General features: G+C 47.2%; 1 protein-coding gene across 2 annotated transcripts in view; it reads left to right on the forward strand.

Annotated features, from left to right (window-relative positions):
• Positions 1-12,259, forward strand: part of LOC102452244 (uncharacterized) — a 63,090-nt gene that overhangs the window by 8,092 nt on the left and 42,739 nt on the right. For both annotated transcript variants that reach the window (XM_075899812.2, XM_075899811.2), the window contains exons 2-7: positions 4,080-4,157; positions 5,024-5,055; positions 7,505-7,532; positions 7,639-7,666; positions 9,576-9,624; positions 11,135-11,293. In XM_075899812.2, coding sequence (XP_075755927.2) covers positions 4,115-4,157; positions 5,024-5,055; positions 7,505-7,532; positions 7,639-7,666; positions 9,576-9,624; positions 11,135-11,293 — 339 coding nt within the window. In that variant the 5' untranslated portion in view covers positions 4,080-4,114. The remainder of the gene's footprint in view (positions 1-4,079; positions 4,158-5,023; positions 5,056-7,504; positions 7,533-7,638; positions 7,667-9,575; positions 9,625-11,134; positions 11,294-12,259) is intronic.

Consider the following 12,259-nt stretch of genomic DNA (forward strand, 5'->3'; position numbering starts at 1 on the left):
ATATGTAGCTGGAGTTGCGTCTCTTACTTTGACTTCCCTTATAGTGTAGATGTACCCACGGTGTTTACATAACCACAGGTCTCTTATCTCATCCTCCTTACTACATTCCCTCTGTTTGCTTGTTACACACCTTGGTTGTGACTTGTCTTAGAGTGTAAGGCATGGACTGTCTCTTCCTCTGTGTTTGCACAATATCCGGCACACGGTAGTATAAACAATCCTCTTCAAAGCCTCCGAGTACAGCTTTGCAAACTCTGTAGAAGGAAAACAGCACAAAAACACCAGATGCTGGCTGGTTATTGGTTGAGTTACCAATTTGTAATGTTCTCAGATTCACTCAAGGTTTCCCGGAGGCTCACAAAAAAACCACTTGCCGGAGAGACCGAGCTATCTCAAGCGACAAAACATCTCACAATATTTGTTTTGCAGATTTTGCATTCAAATTGTTCCTATTCTCTTTTGCACAAATTCCCTCCTTTCCTCTATGAGCAGTGGAAACAAAAGGTCCAATTTCTCCTAGAAACCCCACAAAAACACAAAGGATCCCATTTGCAATGGGAAGGTCACCAACTTCGTTCAAAAAACAATGTTACCTGCAGGAGACATGACTTTGCATTGAAAATCTCCTCATTGTCTGAGTTCCTTCCAGAATGAGAAATCCTTTGACCTCAAGCCATTTGTCATTTTGTCATAAATATTCCACACTCTCCCAGCTTTGTGTGAACTAGCCTGTGAAATCCCCTTTAAAATGTTACCGGTAACTGGTCAAACTATACATTTAACTGGTTAACCCGACGGCCACGTCAAGCTGTGGTTGAGGGGCCTCTGGAGCAGTGGCGGGCTAGTTAATTGGTTAAACATTTAGCCCTGGTCTAGACTAGGGGTTCATTTCGAAATAACCCCCCTTAGGCAGAATAAATAAGCGGCGCATCCACACTAGTCAGACCGTTATTTCGAAGTAGCGGGCTGCTTATTTTGAAATCTGTGCTCCTGCTTTCCTCAGGGAATAACACTAATTTCAAAATTGTTATTTCCAAATAGCAGTCGTGTGGACACACTGGTGCTGCTATTTTGAAATAACTATTCCCCAGAGTCATTCGAACGACTGTACTTTAGCGAATATAACCCGCGGGTTATGCAAAGTTTTACATACCCCCACCTCCGCAGGCTATACTCGTCCGCGTGTAATACAGAGGGTTTTTTTACTGAAAGGAAGAGAAGACTGACTCTTATTTGAGAAAAGCAGCATATTTTAATTTAATAGTAGAGGCAGTTATATTAAAATTAATTAAAATACATTAAAATTCATTAGTTTACTGTGCAACTAGTGAATAAGAATAAAAGTTTACTGTGCAAAAGAATAAAAGTTTAAAAAGTTTAAAATACAAGTTAAAAACACTGAAGGAATAAATGAATGGAAAAGCAGTGTGGTTCAAAGGGATTATATACCAGCAATAAGGGTTATAGCCTACTTAGTGCTCCTTAGCTACTCAGTAACACTTGATTACACGTGCTTTGCATTAACGTTACCTGCGGTCCATCTCCCGCAGGCTATACACATGCATGGGGTATACAAGACTTTTTTTTACTCAATCAGGGAAAATCACGGGTTATACTCAGGTGCGGGTAATACTCGTGTGCGGGTTATATGCCGTAATTTACGGTGATTACTTCCCAGTGCTTTCTGCGGCTCTAAATCGAGGTAGCGCGTCTACATTAATGGAGCCTGCCTTGGACTTCCCCACAGTGGGGACACACTATTTCGATTTTGGGAGTTATTAAATCGATTTTAGTTATTTTAAAATAGTTTCCTAGTGTAGACAGGCCCATTGTTTCCCCAGTAAGCATGCCCGGAAGGCAATGCTTACTGGGTCAACCGGTTAACTCTTTACATCCCTAGTGTGAACCCGGGCAGATTTATGGCTTGGATAGCACACAGGGAAACCTGTGAGCTTTCTTTTGAGATCTGGCACCGGTCTGAATCCTGGATTCAAATTGCCGAGCCCTGCAATCAGTGACTGTGCCCTGCTGTCTTTGTCTCAGCGAGATCAGTTATCCCTGCGTGTTCTTCCTCACGCCAAGGGATTGCAGGCTGCCAGGGATTTGCTTTCCCTCGTTATTGTCGATTCCTGGAGGAGTCATGCCGCTGACGGCACAGCCTCAGTGTTCCAGCCTCTTTCCCTCTCCCAAGGCTTGATCCGACGCCGAGTGATGTCAATAGAAAGACTCTTTAGCACCCTCGCGGGGGGAATCAAACACATCTTGATTGTTATGCCCGGCGAGCAGCAGAAAGGGTCTTTCTGGAGGGTCCTCTACGACTGGGGCACTGAACGGCAGCCAGGCCAGACGTACTCTCATGGTGGGAAAAGAGCATCACCCGTTAGCCCGGGGGTTTCAAACCTTTGGTCTCATGACCCAGCTGAAGAAAATGGTTGATGCAGAACAGAATTTGACTGGAGTGTGAGCTCGGGGTTGGGGCTGAGGAGGGGAGCTTTGGGATGTAGGAGGGGCCCCAGCTTTGAGGGGGTCAGGACTGGGACAGGAGGGGCTTAGCTTTTCAGTTTAGAAAAGAGGAGACTAAGGGGGGATATGATAGAGGGATATAAAATCATGAGTGGTGTGGAGAGGGCCAATAAAGAAAAGTTATTTATTAATTCCCTAAATAGAAGAACTAGAGGACACCAAATGAAATTAATGGGGAGCAGGGTTAAAACTAATAAAAGAAAGTTCTTCTTCACACAGCGTGTAGTCAACCTGTGGAACTCCTTGCCAGAGGAGGCTGTGAAGGCTAGGACTATAATAGAGTTTAAAGAGAAGCTAGATAATTTCATGGAGGTTAGGTCCATAAAAGGCTATTAGCCAGGGGATAAAATGGTGTCCTTGGCCTCTGTTTGTCAGAGGCTGGAGAGAGATGGCAGGAGACAAATCGCTTGATCATTGTCTTCGGTCCACCCTCTCTGGGGACCTGGTGCTGGCCACTGTCGGCAGACAGGATACTGGGCTAGATGGACCTTTGGTCTGACCCAGTACGGCCATTCTTACGTTCTTATGTAGCTTGAACAGCTCCCAGGCAGTGGTGCAGCGGGGGGGTTAAGGCTGCTTCCTGCCCATTCTGGCACCGCAGACCAGGCTGTCCCCAGAAGCAGCCAGCAGCAAGTTCTCAGCTAATAAGAGCGCGGAGCTAATGCTTGGGCAGGAGCAGTGCGCAGAGCCCTGTGCTGTCTGCCCCCCCACTCCGCCCCCGCATACACACCTAGGAGTTGGACGTGCTGCTGGCTGCTTCTAGGGCACAGTCAATGGGCTAGGGGGAGGCATAGCGGCTGGAGGGAACTCCCTGCCTTTTTGAGCAGCCTCAGGCTTCAGAAGTCCGAGAGCCTGCCTCAGGGCATTGGCAGGGCAGGCCTCAGGCTGGATCAAAAGGCGTGGCAGGCTGGATGTGGCTCACAGGCCGGATCTTACCCACCCATGGGCTAATGTATATGAGATATCACCAGCTCCTTTGTAAGGTGAAACAACAAGGAGTCCTGTGGGACCTTAAGATATAAGATGAATTACAGATTGAACCTCTCTCGTCTGGAAAAATCCGTGGTCCTGCACGATTTTAAAGTGAAGCCACGTCCACTTATCATGGGGGTGGCCACGTTTTCTGTAGCCCCATGAAGTTTGTTTCCTGGTCCTGGTCTCAGTGTTCTGGACTGTTCTTTAGCTCTCATTGACCCCGAAATGTCTCCTCACAGCCCAGTAAGCAGTGGAAGTGTGGGTGATGCTGCTAGACAACACTGACCTCCCGTGGTCCAGCAAATTCTCTCGTTTGGCACCAGTCAGGTCCCAAGGGTGCCGGACTAGAGAGGTTCAACCTGTACTTTTACGTAATGCAGATTGCTTTTGGTCTTGCTTCTGCACGTAATGCCTGGCTAAGGTAGGAGACACGAATCTGTTGTCAGGAGTGTTACTAGTTTACACAGGACGTGCAATTCCAGGTGACTGGTGCATCCAGACCACGGGACTGAACCCGATGTAGTGAGCTGCAGTGTGATGGCTGCTTATTCAGTGCTCTGCTTCTGTTCCGTGTTTTCCAGCTCTAATCGGAAGACAAAGGCATTTCACAGCCAAGATGAGCTGCATTTCCTACATATTGGCTTTTGCCCTTTACCTGGGTGAGTCACTTGTTTTCTCAATGTATAATCAGCGTATTCGTTCAGAGTTTCTCACCCGTGGATTGGAACAGTACGTCTTCTGCTTTATTCCACACGGCCATAGGCTTTTGTTTTACACATCCACATTGCTCCCAGGTTCACAGGAACTGTTAAGTTCTAGCTAAGGGCCCCATCCAATACCCCATTGAAGTCCAAGGGCATCTTTCCATTAACTAAATGGTCAAGGGAGAGCATGGGTGAAGGCCCAGCCGGGTAAGGGAAACCCAAGCCCCTCCCCTTCTGCCCAAAGCCACACCCCTTCCTCCAAGACCACGCCCCTTCAACAACCTCCCCCACCAGCCAAGCCCCACCCAACCCTAGCCCTCAGGCACGATCCTTCCTGGCTACCCAGAGGGCTGGGGCTGTCATGAAGTTTTGGGAAGGCAATGCCTCCCCTTGCCTTGATTACCCACCGCCATGCGGGAGAGGAAATGTATTGCACTGTGCACTCTCCTCCAAAGGAAAGCACGCCCACCTTGTCCCTATGTACACTCCTCTCACTCTCTTCTCGGCTGGCCGGCACTCAGTCAGTGGATGCCTTAGATTATCAGAGACAGGCTCTCTTGAAAGTGACTATAGCCTTCTCAGTTGCAGAATTTTTAGAATATGCTTGGTTGATCCTTCAGGCAGTATTTGCCGGCGTATACTATCTGCATTCGCTTATCAAAATGACGGCTCAATAAGGAGACGAAGAAAAGACTCCTTGCCACGGACTGTAAAGGAAGGGATGCTTTATAGGACTCCTCTGAGAGCTTTAGAATTTGTATTTGATCTTGTTGAAATAGCCATGGGCCAGTTTTAACGTTATTTTAACAAACATTTCACAGGATGTTCAGTGGACCCGGTGACAGCTGCATCAGTAAGTTGTTTTGCTCTCTGCTTTAATCTCACCAAGGTACTAACACAGCTCCAAAGGAATGTGAACAATGAGGCATTTCAGGTCACTCGCCAGATCCTTCCAGGCAGTCCAGTGCAAGAGGGATCAACAGAGACCTCTGAAAGAAGGTGATATGTAGGCCAATAAGACAGAAGGATGATAAGATGTCAAAACTAGCCCAGGCCATAGGAACCAATGGTAATGCCAGGGCTGTAAAAATTGGAAGGAAAAGAACTGTATTAGGCCTGACTTTTTAAAATAGCATAGTTGCATAAACGAACATGCAACCGCACATCTGAAATAGGCCCAGTGCCTCTACATACACGGTGCAACTCATCTGACGAAGAGGGTTTTACCCACAAAAGCTCATGACCCTGTCTATTTTTGTTAGTCTCTAGGGCATCTCAGGACTACTCGTTTTTAAAGTTACAGACTAACATGGCGACCCCTCTGAGATGTCGTAAGAGCCTAGTTATTATTGTTATTTATTGTACTATCTTAGTGTTTCTGAACTAGGATCATAGGCCAGAACTGTACGAACACAGATCCTGCGTAATGATCTAATTTGCATAGGTAATCAGATAGTAATTGCATACAAAAACACAGTTAATTTTGCACATATATTTGCAACCTGAATAAAAATCAAGCGCACTATATTGTTGGTTTGTTTGGTACAGTATATTCCATCTCTGAGGCCTTGTCTACTCTAAACGCCCCCTGTCAATCTAGCCTACGCAACTTCAGCTACGAAAATAGTATCTTCTACTGCAGTGTATTCAGTGCAGTAAGATTGTCAGGGACTGCTCTCCCATCGATTTCAGCTATTCTTCTCAACCTGGTGGAATGCCAGCGACAAGGGGAGAGTGCTCGGAGATTGATTTATCGTGTCTAAGCAGACGCAATAAATCGAGTGCTGGTGGATCAGTCTCTGCAGGGCAGTGAAGACAAGCCCTAAGTAAGCAGAGTGAGGGGCAAGATCGGCTGGGTTCATGGATGTGTCATGCCTGAGGAATGCCACGTGAGAATTGCAGTGGAGAGACGTGCTGAGAATGCGGTATTGCTGCATTTTGGGGGTGACGTCAGTCCTGTACAGAAAGAGCCTGATCCTGGGTCTGGCTGGGAGCCAACCAATGCAGCAAGCAAAGAGGATAGAAAAGGGAATTGGATGCCAGAGCAGCACTTCAAAGGAGCTTTGCAACGCCGAACCGGGGATCAGCTGGGGACTCCTAATGTGCTACCCCTTTAAAGTGCCAAAACTGCACTTCCAAGGGGGCAGCGCATATGATTAATCGTGCAATGAATCGCGATTAAAATGATTAATCGCGATTAAAATTTTTAATCGCTCAATGAATCGCGATTTAATTTTTTAATCGCTTGCCAGCCCTGCTTTGAATAGTTTCACGGCTGCTGGGATTTTTTTCTCTCTCAGCTCGCTGCAATTTCAGGAGACCACATCCCAGCTGTTGTAGAATGCAGATAGCGAGTGACATTCCGGCCACACCCCTTGTGTCAGAGACAGCCCCTATCCAGTCCCACCCCCTGCACTGTTAGAGTGTCATCCACAGGCTGTAACAGACCAGAGCATCCAGCCCACACTCTGTGAATGACTTGCCATCTTGAAGTCCTACAATATGAGAGACTAGGAGACGGACGGGGCGTTGCTCAGGTCCTTAACTCAAGCAATGTTCATGTTTTGGAAAATAGAAGATGGGGTGGAGGGGTTCAGTTTGCAGGCTTCTCTGGGGAGAGGGGACTACCCCAGCCCTTTCTCACCACACCGGTTTGGGGCCAGGTGAGAAGCACTTCTCCATGGCTGCTGTAGCTCCAGCAGGCACAACTGGGGGAGGGGTGCAAATCTCGAAGGTTCAAGTTTATCTGGCCTCTGCGATCCCCAGCCAGAGGGAGGGATGCAGCAAACTGCATTTCCCCCTCACTCCCTGACTAAGGGGAACAGCCAACAATGTCCTTATACCAATGGGGGGGGAGACTTCAGCCTCTCCTCTCTCTCTAACGTCTCCTGAGGGGTGGGAGGCTCAAGGCTGGGGCAGTCCCTGACAGGGGGAAGGCACACCCCCAGCCAGCCCCTTTCACTGGCTTGGTGATTCTGTCTCTTCTCTGTATGGTTTTCTGAGAAGCAATCCCATTCCTGACACATCCCATTTTCCTGGCTCAACCAAACCATTACATTGCTTAAAGTTTAAGTTAGGTTTAGAGGAAGCTGCCTGCCGAATTTGCTGGTCCTAACTCTTACCATTTAGGAGGAGTTCTTGAACAGACAGACAGACTCTTTCAACTATATAGTAGCTTCTTGGTATTATATTAAAATAGGGCATTGTAACCATAATGTCTGTGATAGGACCATGTCAATCATTCATATAAGAAAGCGAAAGATTAAATTTCTCTGTGTGCTTTTTTCCCCCTTCCGCTCCAGTGTCCTGCGCCTGGCGTTCCGATAAACGGTATGTGATTGCCATGTACACTCTGTCATTGTATTTTGTGACAAGCCTTAAGGTTTGCCATGGGGAGGAAACATTAATTATTTTCTTTGTCTTCCTCTTTTATCAGAAACAGAAGTTTGTGAGAACAGAACCAGGTATTCATTGGTGACCGGTGCTCTCAAGTGGAAGGGGTGCAGGGAAGGCCACCCAGAAGGAGGGGAGGGCATGTGGGGGTGGTGCAGCCCCCAAATGCTACCAATTGTCACCCATGCAGGTACAGGTTGAACCTCTCTAGCCTGGCACCCTTGGGATCTGATTGGTGCCAAACCAGGGAATTTGCCTGACCATGGGAGATTGATATTGTCTGGTAGCATCACCAACATGTCCACTGCTTACTGGGCTGTTAGAAGACATTTAAGGATAAATTAGACCTAAAGAACAGCCCAGAACACAGCACCGAGAGCCAGGACTAGTGTCTGTAAACAAACTTTATGGAACTGTGGGAAACTTGGCCACACCCATGATAAGTGGCCATCCAGCTAACTACAATCATACTGGACCATGGATGTTGCCGGACCAGAGAGTGCTGAACTAGAGAGGTTCAACCTGTATTTACAGAAATTGACTGGAAAAATCTTTTTTAAAACCTAGTCTGGCTGTTGCCTGCTTTCCTCGAGTAGGTTCCAAGTTGACTTAACCAGAGATGGGAGGAGATTATCTTCCTGTCCCTGCCCTTCAGAATCAGAGATCAGTTCATAATCAGCCCCTGTATTAAAGGTTCAGCTCTGTGCTATGGGAACTCTCAAATGGGAAACCGCTCTGGTTCATTCCCAGAGTTTGTGCTGGAGGACTATGACGGGTTGAACCATCTCAGGATGCGCCAGCTCCCAGCTAAGTAAAACCAGGTGCCTTGCATTGGAGAAGCACTTGTTTGCAAAGGTGGATTAAATGAGTCCTCCCAGCCTCAACCTCCCCCCACCACACAATTCAAGAGCTGATGCATCGACATGGAGCAAATCCCAACTGCAGTACATGGGTGCAACTCCCATTAAAGTCCCTCGGCTGTGCTGACTGGTGCCCCAATCAGCGGTGAGCTACACCAGGGGTGGGCAATAGGTGTCCCTGGATGCGATTCGCAGGGGTTAGCCCTAGCAGGCCCCCGACACTGTATTTACCTGTGTGTCTGCAGGTATGGCCGCTTGCAGCTCCCATTGGCCACAGAGCCCCGTTTCCAGCCAATAGGAGCTGCAGGAAGCAGTGCAGACCAGGTCACCGCTTCCCACATCTCCCATTGGCTGGGACCAGGCATCTGTGGCCAATGGGAGCACAACAGCTATACCTGCGGCCGCACAGGTCCATAAAGCACCAGAGACCCACCATGGGCTAACCCTGGCGAACTGTATCCACCCCTGTGTTACACACTGGGTGTAAGTTGGTCAGAAGAGGGACCCATTTGCCAAGTTAGTGGAACTCGCACTGTTTTGACAGTGTGCACAGTGAGTGTGACTTGCGTGCCGAGAGGGTGTAATGGGAAAAGCAACAAATAGGAGGTTGTGGGAAGAAGCAGGATCTCCTCCCCACACTATTGTGTGTCCCACACCATCCCTACCACCACTAAGGTCACATTCGGCTCTTCCCTGATGGCACCAGATACAACCGCAGACCACAGCGGCACCTGCACCTGCGATGGCCAAAGCAAAATTTGTGCCCCATTGAAAACTAGACTAGGACAAGCAACGTGGAGTCCTGTGGCACCTTATATATTCATAGATTTATTAGACTAGGACAAGTAATGCTGCTCCCCTGCCCCTTACAGCCTATCTCTGGGTAGTTTGCACTCAATGGGTATCCTATATTAGCAATTAGAAAACAAGTATTTATAGACTCTCTGTGGACACTGATACTTTGCCAGTGGTTTCACAGGGAGCTGAACTGGCATGCCGCATGTCCTGAGCTGAAAAAGAAGCAGTTCGTTAACCAGTCACTAAAAGAAACTGAATTAGTATTCATTTCCCGTCTTTGCTCTTATGCCGTACATTGTGGTTTCTTCCTCTCTTTTCACAGTAATGATGTCGGAGGGTCCTCCAGTTTCACTCATTTAATCTGTGACAATGTGAGTATCACAAAGTGCTGGTCAAGAGGTTACAAATACCCTTTCTTTGCCATTCCGCCTGATTTCACTGTAGTGTTCCCATCTTGCTCGCTTCCATCATTTCAAAGGGGTTGGCTGTGTCTATAGACACATCACAATTGCAAATGAAGTGGGGATTTAAATCTCCACCGCTTCATTTGCATAAACATGGCTGCCGCTTTTTTCCGGCTCGGAGCTTTGCCGGAAAAAAGTGCCAGTCTAGACGGGGATCTTTCGGAAAATAAAGCCTTTTCCGAAAGATCCCTTATTCCTCTTAAAATAAGGAATAAGGGATCTTTTGGAAAAGGCTTTATTTTCTGAAAGATCCCCATCTAGACTGGCGCTTTTTTCCGGCAAAGCTCCGAGCCGGAAAAAAGCGGCAGCCATGTTTATGCAAATGAAGTGGGGGGAATTTAAATCCCCGCTTCATTTGCAATTGCAATGTGTCTAATTTGCATCCCTTTTGCGGAAAAGGGATGCAGTCTAGACACAGCCATTGAGTTTACTAGGATGTTGTGGGCATTTTAACAAGGAAATGATCAGTCTAAGGCCAGGAATGTTGGCTTATGGTAACTAACGTATCTTAAGTTGAGCTTGGCACCGTCTCTACAGCGGAAGGTTGATGAGAGAAATGATCCCATCAACCTCCCTTACTCCTCGCAACTGCTAGGAGTACGGCACCCTCGGCATTTGATTTAGTGAGTCTTAACTAGACCCGCTAAATCAAACGCCGGAAGATCGATCAACAGAGCGTCAATCTTCCCACAAATGGAGATGTGACCTAAGCCTCACTGTCCCCTGCCTGGCCCGCCCCCTGCTCCAAGAGGAAGGTCTTTATCAGAATGTTTCCCTCCCAACTATCCAGTGCACTGGTGGGCCTAAAAAGACTAACTGCAGTCACATTTCCCTTCGTCCACCTGAGCAGAAGGAGTAGGAAGTAGAAGCCCCAAAGAAGTCACTTGGGACGCCCTTAGCACATACTAGGGAAGTAGAAGAGGCCTCATTCTTCCTTACTTTCCCAAAGTAGTAGTGTAAATTTAGGTAACAGCCATACAGAACCATGCCAAGCTACAAGGGGTAAGAACCTTCCCAAGGAGCGAATACCTGGTACAAAAGGGCTCTTCAATCTAGCGGAGAAAGGCACAAGAAGGACCAATAGCTTGGAAGCTGGAATCAGACAATTTCCAATAGAAGCAAGGCAGTTGTGTAACAATGAGAGTGATTAACAAACTGCCAAGGGACATGGCGCTGTCTTCAAATCAAGACTGCTCCTTGTCTGGAAGACTCACCTTAGTCTGTCATACTTAACCATCGGGTCTGTCATATACAAGATGATCTAAGCTCCCTTCTGGCCTTAAAGTCTATGAATAACTTGGAGTTAGTTGCTCTCATGTCAGGCAGGAAGTGATGTTGTCAGATTGGAGAAAGTCGAAATGAGAAGAAAGAAAGAATTATGTATTGTCTAGGTCAACGGGTGCTGTTTCTTCTCCAGCTACACCACCTGTCGGCGTGGAACAGTTCCTTTATTAGCGCTGCGTTCGAGTTCCTGCTGAGGAAAGATGCAGATTTGCAGCCAAGTGTTCTGAAGTTCCTCGTCGGCAAAGTGAACGGGAAACAGCTGGAGGAGGCATTAGAAGAATTTAATGGCAAGGTAAAAGAGCACGTTGCGTTAGGGTCCATGAAGAGAGTGCAGGAGTTGGTTAAAGCAGGCTGCTTACTCTACGTCTTTGAGAAAGAACATGACCATCTCCCCCCATCCTTGTCATAAAAACATAAGAACGACCATACGGTGTGAGACCAAAGGTCCATCTAACCCAGGTCCATCTATCAATGCCAAATGCCCCAGAGGGAGGGAACACAACAGGTAATTATCACTTGATCCCTCTTCTGTCACCCATTTCCAGACAAAGAGAGGCTAGGGACACCATTCCTACCCATCCTGGCTAATAGCCATTGATGGACCTCACCTCTATGAATTTATCTAGCTCTTTTTTGAACCCTGGTAAAGTCCTAGTCTTCAGTACATCCTCTGGTGAGGAGTTCCACAGGTTAACTGCGCACTGAGTGAAGAAAAACTTCCTTTAGTTTGTTTTAAACCTGCTACCTAGTCATTTCATTTGGTGACCCCTAGTTCTTATAACAGGGCTACTCAATTTTGGAAGATCTGGGGGCCACAATGATACTCACAGTGCATGCCGAGGGCCACAACTTATGTGTGGTTGCATATATATGCAAATAGCTTCTTTCACACTGACAGGCATGAATACAAAGATTAAGGCAAGACTACCCAACACACAGGACCCATATAAGTCAGTTCTGCTGATATTAATAAAATGCAATAGCTACCTGATTTCCACCCATATGACAGCACTTTTAGGCTACGTCTAGACTGCTAGCCTCTTTCGAAAGAGGTTTTTTGAAAGATACTTTCAAAAATGCCTCTTTCGCAAAAGAGCGCCTAGACGACAACCAGTACTTTTGAAAAAGCAAGCCGCTTTTTCGAAAGAGAGCCCCCAGGCAGTCTTCTCAATGTCAGCAAGGCTGTTTGAACAGAATGAAAATTATTTGGGACTATTCTGACAGATGGACAAGCCCAGTTCAGCTCACAAATGATTGC

This window comes from Pelodiscus sinensis, chromosome 15 (assembly GCF_052426305.1).
Source record: "Pelodiscus sinensis isolate ZL-2025 chromosome 15, ASM5242630v1, whole genome shotgun sequence".
NCBI classification, from domain to species: Eukaryota; Metazoa; Chordata; order Testudines; family Trionychidae; genus Pelodiscus; species Pelodiscus sinensis.